Source organism: Podarcis tiliguerta, assembly GCF_965153285.1.
Source record: "Podarcis tiliguerta genome assembly, chromosome: 3".
Taxonomy (NCBI): domain Eukaryota; kingdom Metazoa; phylum Chordata; class Lepidosauria; order Squamata; family Lacertidae; genus Podarcis; species Podarcis tiliguerta.
In genome coordinates, this window is record NC_139536.1 from 99,781,486 (window position 1) to 99,800,250 (window position 18,765).

The 18,765-nt window shown below is 44.0% G+C and overlaps 1 protein-coding gene and 1 long non-coding RNA gene across 3 annotated transcripts in view; one reads left to right on the plus strand and one right to left on the minus strand.

Annotated features, from left to right (window-relative positions):
• Window positions 1-281: 281 nt before the first annotated feature.
• On the minus strand, window positions 282-9,453 carry LOC310673468. Its single transcript, XR_014509046.1, has 3 exons — window positions 9,292-9,453; window positions 2,252-2,557; window positions 282-1,025 (listed from the first exon to the last, which is right to left on the minus strand). It is a non-coding gene; the product is annotated as an uncharacterized lncRNA (long non-coding RNA).
• Window positions 2,358-18,765, plus strand: part of LDAH (lipid droplet associated hydrolase) — an 89,871-nt gene continuing 73,463 nt past the window's right edge. Inside the window, exons 1-3 of one of the 2 annotated variants that reach the window (XM_083431789.1) lie at window positions 2,358-2,468; window positions 6,673-6,822; window positions 13,178-13,312. In XM_083431789.1, coding sequence (XP_083287915.1) covers window positions 6,681-6,822; window positions 13,178-13,312 — 277 coding nt within the window. In that variant the 5' untranslated portion in view covers window positions 2,358-2,468; window positions 6,673-6,680. Of the gene's footprint in view, window positions 2,469-6,533; window positions 6,823-13,177; window positions 13,313-18,765 lie in introns of those variants that run through there. The other variant, XM_083431788.1, reaches the window with a different exon arrangement.

Sequence of the window (18,765 nt, forward strand, 5' to 3'; positions counted from 1 at the left end):
GCAGTTGTTTCCACTGTTGCTAGATTTGCCTGCTGGGTGTTTGCATGACACAGGACACATTCACGGTATGGGAAATGAAAATTTGAACTGCTGCATTTGAAAACAATATAACTTCATAGAGACCAAAATGTTATTTACATAGCAATTTACAGATTATGGACAGTTCTGCTGACAAATACAATGTAGAAGCTAGAGGCGGTTAGAGAAATTATGTCTCGGAAGGCCCTTGAGCTATTGTGAGTGGGTTATATATTTTATATTATATTTTATATTATACTTTAATCGAGAGGCCATGTCATCAGATGTGCAACATTATACTCCCTTTAGAGCAGGTAGGTTGCACACACAGAAAGAGACACACGAGTTAATTTCACCTAAATTGGAGGTGCTGTAAAAATTTTAGGGTGCACATATAGCAGACACACACTTCACACACAGAACCCCCAAAAGTCATCTTTGCTCTTCTACTTCCTCTGCAGAAAGAAATACCTTGGAGAAGAGGAAGAAGAAGAAGAAGAAGAAGAAGAAGAAGAAGAAGAAGAAGAAGAAGAAGAAGAAGAAGAAGAAATTATTCTTTATACCCTGCCCATCTGGCTGGGTTTCCCCAGCCACTCTGGGCAGCTCCCAACAGAATATTAAAAACACGATAAAACATCAAACATTAAAAACTTCCCTAAACACAGGGCTGCCTTCCCAATTGTTATTTCACTTCCAAATCCTGTGTTAAGAGCATATTTTGTGGAGTAGGCCCCAGTAACCTGGATTCAAGAACTAAGGTACAGTATATACGATCTCAAAGGAATGGCCAGACTGCCCAGGTAATGCAATCAGTAAAACATGATCAGGTATCTTAACAGACAGGAGAGAAGCCACACTCTCAAATTTCTGTTGTGGACCGCCTCTTTCTGTGACACGTGTATGATGTTTTTGGGTGGTCTTTGGTTAAGGGGTTGGACTATGTCTTTAAAGGTTCTTGCACAATTTGTTCTGGTCCTCACCTTCTTGCAAGTGGCCATGGGGGAACTCTGTAGCGACAGAAGAAAAACAAAATATTTTATTTGCTAGAGTGGATAAGTATGGTGATGGACTATGCAGAATTGGCAAAGTTAACAGCTAAAATAAGAGAACCTAATGATGAAGGTTTCGTGGAAGAACGGAAACCCTTTTCAGAATATTTACGGAAATATTATTAAATGATGAACACTTGAGCAAGACTGGAACTATGAGCATTAAAGAGATTAAAGGTTACAGTGGTTTTGTTAAGGTTTAAGATAGGTGCAGCAAAAGGAAAGAAACACAAACACCATGGAAAGGGGAGTGGGATGTAAAAAGGGGGGGGGCTATTATGTATCAAACCTATCCATTCTTAAGGAAATCAGCCCTGATTGCTCACTGGAAGGACAGATCCTGAAGCTGAGACTCCAATATTTTGGCCACCTCATGAGAAGAAAAGACTCCCTGGAAAAGACCCTGATGTTGGGAAAGATGGAGGGCACAAGGAGAAGGGGACGACAGAAGACGAGATGGTTTGACAGTGTTCTTGAAGCTACCAGCATGAGTCTGACCAAACTGCGGGAGGCAGTGGAAGACAGGAGTGCATGGCGTGCTCTGGTCCATGGGGTCACAAAGAGTCAGACACGACTAAACGACAATTATGTATTGAAAGGCATGTGGAATTTTTTTGGAGACGTAATTTTTAAAAAGGCTTCTTTTTCTCTGACCAGTAACAGACTTAGGGGGCACTGAATCCCTTAATGGAGAGTTGGGCTGTAAATGTTAACCCCCCTTTTTTCCTATAACAGGGGTTTAGCTGAATTGACCTAATTGGAATTTATTTCAACGTGGTGTTAAAAGAAATAGCAAAATCCTGATAGCCCTCAACACAGCAGGGACTGGGAAGGGGGACCCCATTCTACACCTTTGCCATCTTAATTAATCTCTCAATGGGATTCCCTCCCACCCTCCGCCTCTAAACAGTTTTAAGCCAGTGTTTCCCACGCTTGGGTCTCCAGCGGCCGTCGGACTACAACTCCCATCATCCCTGACCGCTGGTCCTGCTAGCTAGGGATGATGGGAGTTGTAGTCCGACGGCCGCTGGCGACCCAAGCGCGGGAAACAGGGGCTTAAGCGAATGGCGAAACTGCCCAGCTAACCCAGATCTCGCTAAAATAGGGGAGATAAAACTCACCGGTGGCCAAAGGCTCCAAGAAGCGCCAAGCGGCGAGCAGCCAGCTCGGGGCGTTCCGTTTACCTCGGCGGGGGCGGGATGTCCGTGAGGTTTGGGCTCGGCATTGGCTCCACAGCCCGCCTATCACTTTTCTCCGAGCCTGGCGGAAGAGCCGCTTCCTTCCGACCGCTGTAGGGGAGTTGGGCCGGCCGCTTCGCTGCTTCCGCCCGGCCTGTTCAGCAGCTGCCCTGTCTGGTTCTGTCAGCCACGGAAAGCGCCCGGAGGGACTGATCCGGGGAAGGTACGTGTTTGGTTTCCTGACCGCTGATTTCTCTTCGGCTGCTGAAGGTTTCCTCCCCGACCCTTGGCCGCTTTGCTTTCTCTCTCTCTCTGTTGCGCAGTGGGGGAAAGCAATAATAATAATAATAATGTTGTTTAGTCGTGTCCGACTCTTCGTGACCCCATGGACCAGAGCACGCCAGGTACTCCTGTCTTCCACTGCCTCCCGCAGTTTGGTCAGACTCATGTTGGTAGCTTTGAGAATAATAATTAATAATAATGATGAATAATAATAATAATAATAATAGTTGTTATTATTACTTATACCCCGTCCATCTGGCTGGGTTTCCCAGCCACTCTGGACAGCTCCTAGCAAAATATTAAAATACAATACAGTGGTACCTCTGGTTAAGAACTTAATTCGTACTGGCGGTCTGTTCTTAACCTGAAACTGTTCTTAACCTGACGTACCACTTTCTCTAATGGGGTCTCCTGCTGCCGCCGCGCCACCGGAGCACAATTTCTGTTCTCATCTTGAAGCAAAGTTCTTAACCCAAGGTACTATTTCTGGGTTAGCGGAGTCTGTAACCTGAAGCATCTGTAACCTGAGGTACCACTGTAATCCATCAAATGTTGTGAAGGGCCAGACCAGAAATAGCCTCTCTGGGGTGGGGAGCAAGCCCTCGCCCATCCCCCAATTCATAGAATGGTAGAGTTGGAAGGGACCCTGTGGGTCATCTAGTCCAACCCCCTGCAATGAAGGAATCTCAGCTAAAGCATCCATGACAGATGGCCACCCAACCTCTGCTTAAAAACCTCCAAGGAAGGAGAGTCCTTCCTTGGATTCTCCTTCAGCAGCACAGGTTCTTCTTTGCCTTTTCGTTATGGGCTTCGCTGTTTCTTCTTCTTGTTTATTAGCCCCCAAATGGAAAGAAGCAGAAGTCCCAGTAAAAGGGAAGAATGGATAGAAAAACTTACGGAAAGTGAAGAAATGGCAAAACCTACCGGAAGAATAAGAAACCAAGATAACAATATATATGTGTGTGTGTGTGTGTGTGTGTGTGTATATATATATATATGAATGGAAATTTATTGAATACTTATAGATAAATTATAAACAGCTACAATAATCCTGCCAATGTTTTTAACAACCTGCAGTTTTATAAGGGTATATATATATATATATATATATATATATATATATATATAGATGAATAAATGAGCAAATTGGATTAATTTGGATATTCCAGAAGATACTAAAAACAAATTTAAGGAACCGCAGAAAGAAGGGGGATGGAAGTCAAGTTTTGAAATGTGAAAATGAATGTAAAATTAGTGATATGTATAAAATTAGTGAAATGTAGAAATTGGGAAAGTATAAATAAATAAATAAATTGGAAAAAAAGAAAAAGGAAAGCCAGGGGTGGGGGACCTCAAGGCTAGGGGCTGTTGGGGACTTCTGGCTTTTAGAATCTGGCTTGGTGCATTGAGGTATTAATATCATTAGTACTTCGCAAGGAAAATCTATTCGTGTAAAACAGGAATGAGGAATCCCAGGCACCAAAAGTAGCCCTCAAACCCTTTCCAGCTGATCCTTTGGACTCTAGACAGCCCATGTTCCCCTGTTCCTAGGCCACGGACTTCAATAGCCCTTCGAACCTGCTCTTTCAGGGAGAATGCAATCCCATCCAGCGTAGACAACTAACCCATTTCTCAGACAAGGGAGCTGCTCACCCACACTGCCTCTTGTCTTGCCAAGATTTGTTGCTGTGTCCACTGTTGCATCTGGACACCCTGTAATTTCCCTTGCATGATGGATTGGCCTGATAGTGATTGCGGAAATGGGAGAGAGCTTTTGCAAATAACACTTTGTGTTGTCCACTCCTCTGAAAGATCAGGCAGATGTAGGTCTCAGGGCGGTTCACAGAAAACACAACCTGAGTGTTTCATAATAATAATAATAACAATAATTTATTATTTATACCCCACCCATCTGGCTGGGCTTCCCCAGCCACTCTGGGCGGCTTCCAAAAGAATATTAAAATACTGTGATACATCAAACATTAAAAGTTTCTCTAAACAGGGCTGCCTTCAGATGTCTTCTAAAAGTCTGGTAGTTGTTGTTCTCTTTGACATCTGGTGGGAGGGCGTTCCACAGGGTGGGTGCCACTACCGAGAAGGCCCTCTGCCTGGTTCCCTGTAACTTGGCTTCTCGCAGTGAGGGAACCGCCAGAAGGCTCTCGGTGCTGGACCTCAGTGTCCGGGTAGAGCGATGGGGGTGGAGACGCTCCTTCAGGTATACTGGACGGAGGCCGTTTAGGGCTTTAAAGGTCAGCACCAACACTTTGAATTGTGCTCGGAAACGTACTGGCTCATTTTATAGCTCATTTAATGATCTGTGGCCATGTTCTGTTGTAATACTGTTGAAGCAAAAAAACCCTATGTGTAGTGATCAGGTGGGATTGCTATGAGGAATTATAACAAATATAGAGTAAGCCATCTGTGTCAGCAATGAAAGCATTGCGTTGACTGGGTTTAAAGTATTTTGATATGATCCTTGATAAATCCTCTGCATCCCTGTTCCATTTCTCTGTCTTGACAAGTCACGTCCTGCAGACAGGCATCCTGGGTCATCAAAGATAATAATAATAATAATAATATTTTTTTATTTATACCCCGCCCTCCCCAGTCAAGGCCGGGCTCAGAGCGGATTACAAGCAATAATAAAAACAAGATGAATGATTACAACTTAAAAACAAAAATAAAATACAACATTAAAATAATGGAACATTAAAATATTAAAATGTAGCCTCATCGCAGGAGGAGAAGGAAAAGAAAAAAGAAAGAGAGGGAGGGAGGGAGGGAATCAAATTGGCTCCAAACCAAAGGCCAGGCAGAACAACTCTGTCTTACAGGCCCTGCGGAAAGAAATCAGATCCTGTAGGGCCCTGGTCTCATGAGGCAGAGCGTTTCACCAGGCCGGAGCCAGTGTTGAAAAGGCCCTGGCTCTGGTTGAAGCCAATCTAACTTCCTTAGGGCCTGGGACCACTAGGGTGTTGTTATTTATGGACCTTGAGGCTCTCCGTGGGGCATACCAGGAGAGGCGGTCCTGTAGGTACGAGGGTCCTAGGCCGTGAAGGGCTTTAAAGGTCAAAAGCAGCACCTTAAATCTGACCCTGTACTCCACCGGGAGCTAGTGTAGCTTGAAAAGCACTGGGTGAATATGCTCCCATCGCAGAGACCCCGTGAGGAGCCTCGCTGCAGCATTCTGTACCCGCTGGAGTTTCTGGGACAGCTTCAAGGGCAGCCCTGCGTAGAGCGAATTACAGTAGTCAAGCCTGGAGGTGACCGTCGCATGGATCACTGTGGCCAGGTCGGGGGGGGGGGGAGGTAAGGGACCAACTGCTTGATGCGGCGAAGGTGGAAAAATGTCGCCTTGGCTGTTGCTGTAACATGCGCCTCCATGGAAAGGGAGGCGTCAAGGATTACACCCAAACTCTTAACAGAAGGCAATGGCACTAATTGGGCCCCCGCAAGAGAAGGGAGTTGGTCCAGCTTCTTTTGATGTAGCTTTTCTGGTATGTTAATCTTAGGGCCACGAAACAGATCTCACCTGAAGTTGATAATGATCCTGGCCATCATTCTTATTATGTATATTGCTTGTTTATCACCTCCGGGGTTGCCAGACGGCACTCCTTTTGTAGTTCTGTTTTGTTTACCCCAGAAATATGCGTGCTTAATTGGTTTTTGTAGTTTAACTTTTCCCCAGTGGGGTTTGTTGAAATGCTCAGAAGAAATCTGATTGGTTCTTACGAACACCCTGTAAAAAGTTCTTTTGTGAATAAAACGACCTGGGCCGGAGGGGTAGAGGGAGAGAGATTATTATACGCACCCTGCTGGTTCAAGCTTCTGTAATTAATCAGAGTTCAATCGTTCCTTTACTTTGAGAACGCCTTGACCTATGTGTATAGCAATTGCCTCACTCCTGTTATCAACTGTGCTGCAGCATTCTGCACTAATTGCAGCCATTGTGTGGGAGGGAACATCTGGCAGCTGCTCTGAACTTCCCAAATATATGAAGGTTTGTTGAAACTCTTGCCGTGGTTGTTGCCTGGCCACACAGGAGCTACAAGTAGCTTCTTCCTTTGCTTACAAGAAAGCCCATGTTGTAGGACATCTTATTGTCTAGCTAGATACATTTCAAGGCTTTTTCTTATTGTTTTCAGCCGCAAGCATGAAATCAGAACCTGAAGTTCCGCTGCACGAAGAGTTCACCTATGTTTATGGAATGGCTACGCAAGTCATTAAGTGTGGCCCTTGGAAAGATCTCTGGAAACGTAAAAGTGCTCCCAAAGCCTTACTTCTAGTTATTCCAGGTAAGTTTTCTGACACTTGGGGTTGTTGTTCTTTGTGTGTGTTTCCTGGATTCCGAGAACTAAACCAAGCTATGACTTGGATGGAGGAAGACTTGGGTACGGTTGTGTTGAGCAAGTTAAAAAGGGAGGAAGGAATGACTTTCATTGATAGCTTAATTGAAAGACCTTAATAGAAAGCTTAATTGATAAGCTTGTGGTATTGTAGATGTGGTACAAAACCAGTCTGAGATCTGTTTGTCGAAGGATGACTTGCACCACAAACTAGGCCTAAACTGAAGGCTCAAAATTCAAGACCTGTGCTCCTTTACATTCATAATAATAATAATAATAATTTATTATTTATACCCTGCCCATCTGGCTGGGTTTCCTCAGACACTCTGGGCAGCTCCCAACAGAATATTAAAAACACGATAAAACATCAAACATTAAAAACTTCCCTAAACAGGGCTCCCTTATAGCCACTTTTAACCATTTGTCCATGTTTTTGTCTTTTTAAGTTATGTATAGTATAATCAGCTTTTAATTAGTAGTTTTTATCCCTTACCTGTTTTAAGTCTTATGTGTTCAGTTTATCCGTATGTTTTATCTTATGCTGGTCTGCGACCGAAATAACGTTTGATATTGATACAGTCAGAGATACTTTTATATTTAAATAAAAGTAACAAGATCTTATTCATTTGTTGTATTATAAACTATATCATAAACACTATGCTTCAATTTGTTTCTGTTTCTTTAATGTTTATGTTTCCTGTAATAAGGTCTTGTGTCTTTAAATGACAGTTGCAGGTTACATAAGGCTTTGCTGGTAAACTCTACTTCTTAACCCAATCGATTTATTTCACAACACCGGTGTTCTACCCGGACACTGAGGTCCAGCACCAAGGGCCTTCTGGCGGTTCCTTCACTGCGAGAAGCCAGGTTACAGGGAACCAGGCAGAGGGCCTTCTCGGTAGTGGCGCCCTCCCACCAGATGTCAAAGAGAACAACAACTACCAGACTTAGAAGACATCTGAAGGCAGGCCTTTTTAGGGAAGCTTTTAATGTTTGATGTATTACAGTATTTTAATATTTTTTTGGAAGCCGCCCAGAGTGGCTGCGGAAGCCCAGCCAGATGGACGGGGTATAAATAATAAAGAGTTTAGACTACATGACCCTTCCAAATCTACAATTCTGTGATTCTATGTAAGAAACCTCAAAGTGGTTTAGCAAAAAAGAAGTATTTTTTAAATCAAGACAAATTGACAACAGTACTTCAAAACATACAAAGGTTAAAATGTGAAAACAGATTAAAATTACCTCAGCTTCCTAAGCATCTGAGTAGTCTTGCCTAAATAAGGTTTTTGGCAGGCCGCCCAAAAGCGTACAGTCGAGACGCCTGCTTGATCTCAATAGGCAGGCAGTTCCAGAGTTCAAAGTGCTGCCACGCTAAACAATCAAGTTCTCACAAATGTGGAGCAGGTATTATATGGCACCTGTAGCCATGCCAATTCCGCCAACCGTAAAGCATGTGGAGTAAGGCGAACTTGTAGTAAACGACTTTTTTAAGGACCTTATATACTAATAGTAAGGGACGTGGGTAGCGCTGTGGGTTAAACCACAGAGCCTGGGACTTGCCGATCAGAAGGCCGGCGGTTTGAATCCCCGCAACGGGGTGAGCTCCTGTTGCTCGGTCCCTGCTCCTGCCAACCTAGCAGTTTGAAAGCACATCAAAGTGCAAGTAGATAAATAGGTACTGCTCTGGCGGGAAGGTAAACGGCATTTCCGTGGCTCTGGTTCGCCAGAAGCGGCTTAGTCATGCTGACCACAAGACCCAGAAGCTGTACGCTGGCTCCCTCGGCCAATAAAGCGAGATGAGCGTCGCAACCCCAGAGTCGGTCACGACTGGGCCTAATGGTCAGGGGTACCTTTACCTTTACTTTATACTAATACTAACACCGTAGTAAATTGGCAGCTAATGCAGATCTCTGAGTGCACCTGTTATATGTGGCAAAGACCTCACTCCTGTCAGCAATTGTGCTGCAGCATTCTGCACTAACAGCAGCTTCCAGATCGAGCATGAGGAGAGCCCCACACAGAGTGCATTGCAATCGTCCAGTCCTGAAATAACCAACACGTGGCAAGGCTTTCCTTGCCTATAGCAGTCAAACCTGTCACCTGCTTCCAGGGGCAGAGCTGGAGCCAAAAGAACCTCCAAACTGCGAACCTGCTCCTCAAGGTTGCATGTTCGATTCCCATATGGGACAGCTGCATATTCCTGCATTGCAGTAGGTTGGACTAGACAACCCGCAGGGTCCCTGCCAACTCTACAATTCTATTATTCCTTCAGGGAGAGTGCAGTCAGATTCAAAGCCAGCCACAGTGCCTATGTCTAGCAACATCTGGAAGGCACCCAAATGGCTACCCGAAATCTAGACTTGCTTTTGAGAGCCAGCAAAGACCTGTTCTCTTTCTATTCAGATACAGTTGTACCTTGGAAGTCCAACAGCTTAGTTCCCGAAAGTTTTGGCTCCCGAATGCCGCAAACCCAGAAGTGACTCTCCCGGTTTGTGAACTATTTTTGGAAGCCAAACGTCCGATGGGGCTTCCGATTGGCTGCAGGAGCTTTCTGCAGCCAATCAGAAGCCGCGCTTTGGTTTTGGCAGTTGAACGGACTTCCGGAACAGATTCCATTCTACTTCCAAGGTACGACTGTATTGTTGTTGTTGTTGTTGTTTCAGTGAGAAGGTCCTGGAGTTTCAGTAGGGAGGAAAAGGTCCAACAGCTGCTGTTTTCTTTTGTTTTTTAAAAAATTGCGGCAGAAGCTTTCTTAACGCTAGAATTTGGTGTGTTTACTTTTCACAAATCTTGCCATTTGCGAGCAGCATTTATTACCAACCAAAAACAACGTAATTATGAAAACAAAACAATTGTACTTTCTGACTGTAGCACGGAAACAGAAGTACCAGAAGATGGTGCTGTTTTAAAGATAAGCATGGATGTGTTTTCTATATTGTTTTGATGAGCCTGTTCTTGGAATTAAAAAAAATATATCTATGGTTAATTTTGAGCTATAGTAAATTGCAGCATATGTTCTTGAACAAACTGTGATTTTGTTGTAGTTTATTATGGCACCGTGGCGAATCACTATTGATCACTGCAAATCACTGCTGCCTGTCAAGGGATCTGCTTCTGTTCTGGCTTGATTTAACCTTGTGAAGAACCATGTTCTCAAAACTGGCATAATGAGCACATCCTTCCATTGAACTAAAAACTTCTCCGAGGTGGAATGGTGGTGAAGAAATTGAACAAGGAACTGCCAGGGCTGAACCTTGCCTCTGCTGTGAACTCGCTAGGTGGTCTTAGGACAACTCACTGTTCTCTCGTCCTGTATCTGAAATATAAGGATAATGTTGGTGCTATTCTATTACCAGGAGTGCTGTGATTGTTTGTGGTGAATGGTATTTCAGCCCCTTTGAACACTGTACGATTCTGTGAATGGCATAATTTGTTAGTGACTAAAAGTCTTTTCTTAAATGAGAGATGATGCAATTAGCCCATTGCAAGAAAACTCTTTTGTTGGATATTAACAGGAAACAAAACATTTGAGAGTTTCTTCTGCACACAGCGCTCTTAACTGTGGACTTAGATTTTAGTCCTGTAGAACAGGACAAATAAGATTGCATTACTTTGATCCCTTTCCAAGAAAATCCCTACGCAGATGATCAAACTACTGTAGAATGAAGTTTCTTTGCTTGGGATTAGCTTGCATATCACACTGCCAAATTTGAAGATGATTTGCTCACATATTGGCTGTAGATACATGGCAGAAAGGCTGGAAAACCTTGGTCCAACCTCAATAAACAGTCTGGTAATTCAATAAGAAATATATTATGGGCTCGTTCAGCTTTCTGACAGCATTATTTTTGGTCTCTGCTGGCATTGTCTGTTTGGAGTGGTTTTCAGGGTCAGTAGCAATTCTAAGGAATAGCTCAGTCAGTAGAGCCTGAGACTCTTAATCTCAGGGTTGTGAGTTCGAGTCCCAACTTGGGCAAAAGATTCCTGCATTGCCCGGGGTTGGACTTAATGACCCTCATGGTCCCTTCCAACTTTACCAATTTATGATTCTACAGCAGGGATGGCTAAACAGTGGCACTACAGATGAGTGGTGATGTTGGGAACACTGTGTCTGTGTGTGTGTGTGTGTGTGTGTACAGTGGTACCTTGGGTTACATACGCTTCAGGTTACATACGCTTCAGGTTACAGACTCAGCTAACCCAGAAATAGTGCTTCAGGTTAAGAACTTTGCTTCAGGATGAGAACAGAAATTGTGCTCCGGTGGCGTGGCGGCAGCAGGAGGCCCCATTAGCTAAAGTGGTGCTTCAGGTTAAGAACAGAGTCAGGTTAAGAACGGACCTCCGGAACGAATTAAGTACTTAACCCGAGGTATCACTGTATACACAAACACACACAAAAATACATATATTTGACTAAACAGATGCTGTCCAATTGTGCCTGTTTTTATATGGTCTTAGCTGTTTCCTTTCTAAAATAAATTTTAGCAGAACTGGACAAGAAATTTCATTTGAATTTCAACAACTTTCTGAAGATTTATTCAAGTTGAAAAAGCCGATATTGCCACCAGTTGACAATTCCAATATCAAAGTGATGTTTATACAGAATTAGTCACACTAGAAACACGTTTTCCAAAGCAAGAAGTAAAAAAGATAATCCAAAATTCAAAGAAGATCTCAGGAGGTGACTATTTGCCCCAGGATAACAGTATTTCACCCCCACACACCCTTAAAAAAAAACCTCACAGGTGCCATAAATTTCATGCATCATTAAACACAAAGCTTATCAGGATTATCTAAATACTACTTAACAAGGATTATGCAAACACTTCTTCCTTTCACTGTTTAACTGATGGTGGAAGTGAGAAAATATTCAGTATACTGCCCTATAGAATTAATGGTAAAGAGTGAAACGATGTGGAAAGCTTTGACAATGTAAACCTTTATATTTTCTCTGGTGCTAGGAATACGATTGAAATAATAATAATAATCTTCAGAAGATGCATGAATTATTATTTTTTTAGGAGAACACACCAGTTTGCAGTAAACCCAGGGACAGCAAGGATGCACTTTTGATACATTTTTTTTAAAAAGTGTGTTTCACTCTTGGACAGGGAGGTGGATTTTAGTGTTACATGTCCCTATAGTTAAGCCCAGAATTTTATTTGTTGGATATATTCTTTTTGAGTAATTACTTCATTTTTTTCTCATCTAGGAGGCATATTCTTCAGCGTAAATGCTTTCAGTAGACTCATCACGTAGACAAGTGGTTAAAAACAGCCTCAGTTGGTTAGGGCACGGTGCTGATGATACCAAGGTTGCAGGTTTGATCCCTGTATGGCAAGCATGCCCAACAACTTTGACTCATCCTCCCCCCATAAAGCTCTGGCCAATCCAATGGTTAGATCACTGCCAGTTTATTTTTAGTGGGAGTAGATCGCAGTCTCTTGGAAGTTGGACATGCCTGCTATATGGGATATCTGCATTGCAGGGGGTTGGTTTAGATGATCCTCAGGGTTCCTTCCAGCTCCACAATTCTATGATCGAAATCTGACTGACGATGTGACATCACAATCTCTATGATCTATATTGGGTCGCTTAACTTTAAAGTGAAAAATCTTACCCTCTGTGAATGGTAGCATACAATTGAGGTGCTTCTTGCTTCAGTAGTTGAATTCAAGTACAGTGGTACCTCGGGTTACATACGCTTCAGGTTACAGACTTTGCTAACCCAGAAATAGTACCTCGGGTACTATTGCTTCAGAATGAGAACAGAAATCGTGCAGTGGCGGCGCAGCAGCAGCAAGAGGCTAAAGTGGTGCTTCAGGTTAAAAACAGTTTCAGGTTAAGAACGGACCTCTGAAACGAATTAAGTTCTTAACCTGAGGTACAACTATACAGTGGTATCTCGGTTTACGAACTTAATCCGTTCCGGAAGTCTGTTCTTAAACCGAATCTGTTCTTAAACTGAGGCGCGCTTTCCCTAATGAGGCCTCCCGCCGCCTGTGCCCTTCCACCATTCAGATTCTGTTCTTAGACTGAGGTAAAGTTCTCAAACCGGGACACTATTTCTGGTTTTGTGGAGTTTGTAATCCAAATCGTTCTTAAAACAGACTGTTCTTAAACCGAGGTACCACTGTACAAAGGGGTCAGCATTGTGAAAAACATGTGGTGACGATGCATGAGTTTGCTGCAAGTCCAATTGGTCCATTAGCAATGATGTGGCTTTTGCAGTCTTTCGACCATTGCGTTTCAGTTTATGACCTTTAGTCTTAATAGACCTTTCTCTCTGCTTTTCCTCCAGGTAATCCAGGTTTACCAGGCTACTACCGGGCATTCTTGAAAAAATTGTACTCTTGCCTGAATCAACAGTATCCGGTCTGGGCTGTAGGGCAAGCTGGACACTGTAAACTCCCCCAAGGCATGAAAATGATAGAAGGTACTGTGGAATTGACTTGCTAACACGCTGCCATCTTGCAATGCTAGTCCTTGCTCCATTGACATCCATGACCGCTTTGTGTGTGCAAAACGATAGCTATATATATATATTTTTACTGTGCTCTGTGAGAGTTGAAGCATACAGTGGTACCTCGGGTTACATACTCTTCAGGTTACAGACTCCGCTAACCCAGAAATAGTACCTCAGGTTAAGAACTTTGCTTCAGGATGAGAATAGAAATCGTGCTCCGGCAGTGCAGCGGCAGCAGGCGGCCCCATTAGCTAAAGTGGTGCTTCAGGTTAAAAATAGTTTCAGGTTAAGAACGGACCTCCGGAACAAATGAAGTACTTAACCCGAGGTACCACTGTACTGTAAATCTTATAACAGTTCCTATTTATATGCCCAAGACTATCCTGCTTAGAGAATATAAGGACGTAGACTATATATTCCAAGGTAAGAAGGTATCGAAATGAGAATAAGTATCTTATAAGCAACATTAAAATATTATGCAGTTGGCTCACCTTGGAGAACTCTGGGACGTGATTTATTTATTTTTTAAAGAAAATCAGTGTTGGGACAAAAGTGTTGAGTTGTCCATAGGTTGATAGTACAGTCAAACTTTGTTTCTTGAACGCCTCTGTTTTGGAAAGTTTCGGCTCCCGAACTCTGAAAACCCGGAAGTAAATGCTCCGGTTCTCAAACGTTTTCCGGAAGCCAAACATCCGACACGGCTTCCACTTGAGTGCAGAAGGCTCTTGCAACCAATCGGAAGCTGTGCCTCGGTTGTCGAACATTTCGGAACCCGAACGGGCTTCCGGAACGGGTTACGTTCGACAACCGATGTTTGACTGTAGCAGGTTTTTATTATATACTTAGTAGGTTGTTGATGACTGCATTGTTCCCCTTTTTTCCATGTCCTTCTGGGGTAAAGATGACACTATTCATATTGAAAGGGTGTATGAGGTGTTACGGGAGGGGTAGTATCTCTGGTTATGTTTCTTCTGTGGTCGTTTGTCCAGCTTTGGTCCCCACCCTGCACTCAGCTCTCACTTGTGGCTTCTAGAAGCTGGTAGTATGTGACGAAAGGGACGCAGGTGGCGCTGTGGGTTAAACCACAGAGCCTAGGACTTGCTGATCAGAAGGTCGGCGGTTCGAATCCCCTTGACGGGGTGAGCTCCTGTTGCTCGGTCCCAGCTCCTGCCAACCTAGCAGTTTGAACGCACGTCAAAGTGCAAGTAGATAAATAGGTGCCGCTCTGGCAGGAAGGTAAACTGCGTTTCCGTGTGTTGCTCTGGTTTGCCAGAAGCGGCTTAGTCATGCTGGCCACATGACCCGGAAGCTGTATGCCGGCTCCCTCGGCCAATAAAACGAGATGAGCACCACAACCCCAGAATCATCCGCGACTGGACCTAATGGTCAGGGGTCCCTTTACCTTTACCTAGTATGTGACAACAGACACACCCCGGGAAACAGCTTTGACTGGCTGGCTAAACCAGGCGAGCAGATGGGTCTCAAACCTCAGTGAGTTTCGGACTTCCCCTGCATGAGAAGACAGGCTCTGGTGAATTGAGCAGAATAGACCAGTAGTCAAGAAGGTGGTTTCTGCGCAAACTGTAGATATACGATGGTAAGGAGCAGGTGGGGCTTGCTAACCTGGAAAAGTAGCCCATCCAGGAGAAGGGAAACTCTGATCCTAAACCTCCACTGCCTTTTGGGATACCTTCGGGAGAAGAAAAGGCTAAAGAGTTAATCCTTCACAAATCCAGAGTGGCGCCCCTAAGGCGGTTGGATGGTGCCTTGTACATCCTTCCGGGAACTCCTGCAGCCAAGCATATTGCTCTGCTTTCCTTTGGACCACATCAGCAAAGGCGAGAGGCTTCACCCCCCCCCCCCAAGGGAACACTCCATTGTCTCTCGAGGCAGACGGCTGCCAATGATTCATGTAAAAGCAGATGCACAGTTGTGCATGAAGTAACTGGGGAAAGGAGGTACAGTGCTACTTCGGGTTACATACGCTTCAGGTTACATACACTTCAGGTTACAGACTCCGCTAACCCAGAAATAGTACCTCAGGTTAAGAACTTGACTTCAGGATGAGAACAGAAATCGTGCTCCGGTGGCGTGGCGGCAGCGGGAGGCCCTATTAGCTAAAGTGGTGCTTCAGGTTAAGGATAGTTTCAGGTTAAGAACGGACCTCAGGAACGAATTAAGTACTTAACCCGAGGTACCACTGTATACCAGCTTGGGGCGGGGGGAATACTTATTTGGAAGTGCAGAGACCTTTTTGCATCTTGAAGGAATGACAGAAATGTAAAAAGCAACAAGAGTATGAGAACCCACAAACAGTTACTTCGCCAGCTTGTAGGAGAATTCTCTTTCCTTCCTAGATCTGTGTGTGTTCTGTAGATTTTCAAAACGGGTATAACCATGCAAATCCATTTTCGCATGGCTATCTACAGAGTTTCCTAGCTGTGGGCTCAATCAACTTGTGCTTGCCGCTGACCCATGAGAAAGTAGTAGGCTCTTGGCTGCAATGAACTCGAAAGTCTAATTCAAGCCCCAAGGCTTGCATGTTAGACATGTATAATCAATGCATGTCAGCTTGTGTAATCCAAGCGGCTGCATGCCACAGCTAAAAGAGCAGCAGCAAAGCAAAGCATCATGTCAAACTTCATATAGCACAGATAGGCTCAAATTACTGGCACAGGTCAGCCAAACCATACATTTGGCAGTAGAAGGCAAAACATAAAATATGAAAGGAGGTGGGGGGGGGGTTAATGTGAGAGGGATTTTTATAAATACAGTGATCAGCTATAATTGATACACACATGCAATGATCATCTACAGCCAGTATATAGTATTTTTTCATGTATAAAGCAGATTTTTTTGCTTAAAAAATTACCGTATTTTTCGCTCTATAAGACGCACCAGACCACAAGACGCACCTAGTTTTTGGAGGAGGAAAACAAGAAAAAAAATATTCTGAATCTCAGAAGCCAGAACTGCAAGAGAGCAGCAATCCCTCTTGCTGTTTGGGCTTCTGGGATAGCTTTGCAGTCTGCATTTGCTCCATAAGAGGCACACACATTTCCCCTTACTTTTTAGGAGGGAAAAAGTGAGTCTTATAGAGCAAAAAATACGGTAGCTAAAAATTGGGGGTTGTCTTATACACGGATAGTGAATGCACAGGGGTTCAGGTTCGGGCGGTCTGGGCTTGGGTTTGGGCTCTGGCGTGGGTGGCCTGGGTTCAGGTTCAGGCTTTGGCATGGGTTCGGGTTCTAGCCCGATTTCTTAATTTTGGGTTTGGAAGAATAGGGGTCGTCTTATACATGGGGGTGTCTTATACACGGTACATTCAGAGAAGACAGAACATTCAAAGAACAATATTGTCGAGTTACTAAGGTTTCAACATTTCTGACTGTGGGTTGGAAACGTCCTTGCCTGCTGAAGTCTAGCTTATACAATGGTGCCTCGCAAGACAAAAAGAATCCGTTCCGCGAGTCTCTTCGTCTTGCGGTTTTTTTCGTCTTGCGAAGCAAGCCCATTAGCGGTTTAGCGGCTATTAGCGGCTATTAAAGGCTTAAGGGATTAGCGGATTAGCTGCTAAAAGGCTATTAGCGTCTTAGATCAGCTGTTCAGCGGCTTAGCGAACAGCTGTTAAGCAGCTTAGGGGCTTGGGAAAAAGGCTGGGAGGGGGGAAAAAACCCCAGGAATCGCAAGGCATTTTCGTCTTGCGAAGCAAGCCCATAGCAAATTCGTCCTGCGAAGCACCTCCAAAACAGAAAACCCTTTCGTCTAGCAGGTTTTCCGTCTTGCGAGGCATTCATCTTGCGGGGCACCACTGTATTCTGAAAGCAAACATGACTGCTACACTGTATAACTTGAATGTTTGAATTGGTAGAGACCTTCTACAAGAAAGTGAAGTACAGTGGTACCTCGGGTTACATACGCTTCAGGTTACATACACTTCAGGTTACAGACTCTGCTAACCCAGAAATAGTACCTTGGGTTAAGAACTTTGCTTCAGGATGAGAACAGAAAATGCGCCGCCGCGGCAGCAGCGGGAGGCCCCTTTAGCTAAAGTGGTGCTTCAGGTTAAGAACAGTTTCAGGTTAAGAACGGACCTCCAGAACGAATTAAGTTCTTCACCCGAGATACCACTATATTGATCAAATTGCTTTGAAACAAAATTTGAATATATCCTTGCTGTTTCCTAGACTGTTTTCTGTCAAAGGTAGTGCAAAGCTGCAGTGGTGGGGAAAACATTAGAAAAAAACCCTCATATGTACTGTAGTAGTAGTAGTAGTAGTAATTTATTTATATGCCACCTGTCTGACTGGGTTACCCCAGCCACTCTGGGTGGCTTCCAACAAATTTAAACACAATAAGACATCAAACATTAAAAACTTCCCCATGCAGAGCTGACTTCAGATGTTCAGAATAATATCTAAACATGAGATTGACTGAATTTGCTCACTACTTAGACAGTTGGTCCTAATACAGGTATTAACTTACTGTTGTTTCTAGAATCTGTGAAATTCTCAGAACTAGTGTCTTGTTCAAACCACTTATGAGATCCAGTTTCTGAAGCGAAGCGCTAATATTTGACATTAGCTTTTTTTTCTTTACCGCTTGGCTTTTTGCACCTGAACTCTTCCTCCTGTGGCTTCAAGGCTGACAAATGAAACCCAATACCTCATGATATTTTAGTCAAATTGCTGCTAATCATTGTGGTCAAATGTCAGGCTCTAAGGCAAACATTAGCACTTTGGCACTGGGAGGCGGTGGGGGGGAGAGACACCCCCTAGGCTTCAAACTATTAGCAGATCTTGAGAATTAATGTTTGCCGGTAAGCCCATGACCCCCCACACAGTGTAGAAAAGCATGATACGCTGACCTCAAGCAAAATTGTCATGTGACTTTCACTTTTAGGTGGGTTTGTGTGTATTTATCAGTTGTGTCAGTCCTCGAAAAATACCTCAGTGTGGATATAATTGCCTTAAAATAACCTTTCCTTTTTTGGTGGTAGAACTGGTGGATTGTTCAGGGACAAAAGCTTTGAGGTGCTCTCAGAGGAGGAGAACTTGAGTGTAGCCTTATATATTTCCACTCTTTGCTCGACTGGTGACTTTAAAAGCACAAGAATGGGTACACACAAGCATTTTCTATAAGCTTCCTTCCTCTGCCCACCCACATAATACCTGCAAAGGGGGAAATGGCAGTCAATAACACTCTGGCAAAATAGGCAGTGGTTGACTAAAGGGCTGTCCTCTATACTGCCTGAGTAGTTCATCAATTTTGGCAAAGTGGCAGCAGAGCAGGCATGGGATCATGGGAGTCAACCTCACCCATTGCCAATTCCAGAATGACCACATGTCTTCTGGGGTCCTTTTCCTTGGAGCAAGGCATTTGGCAACCTGGAGAGCCTTGATATGTCCGAGGCTGGGGCAATC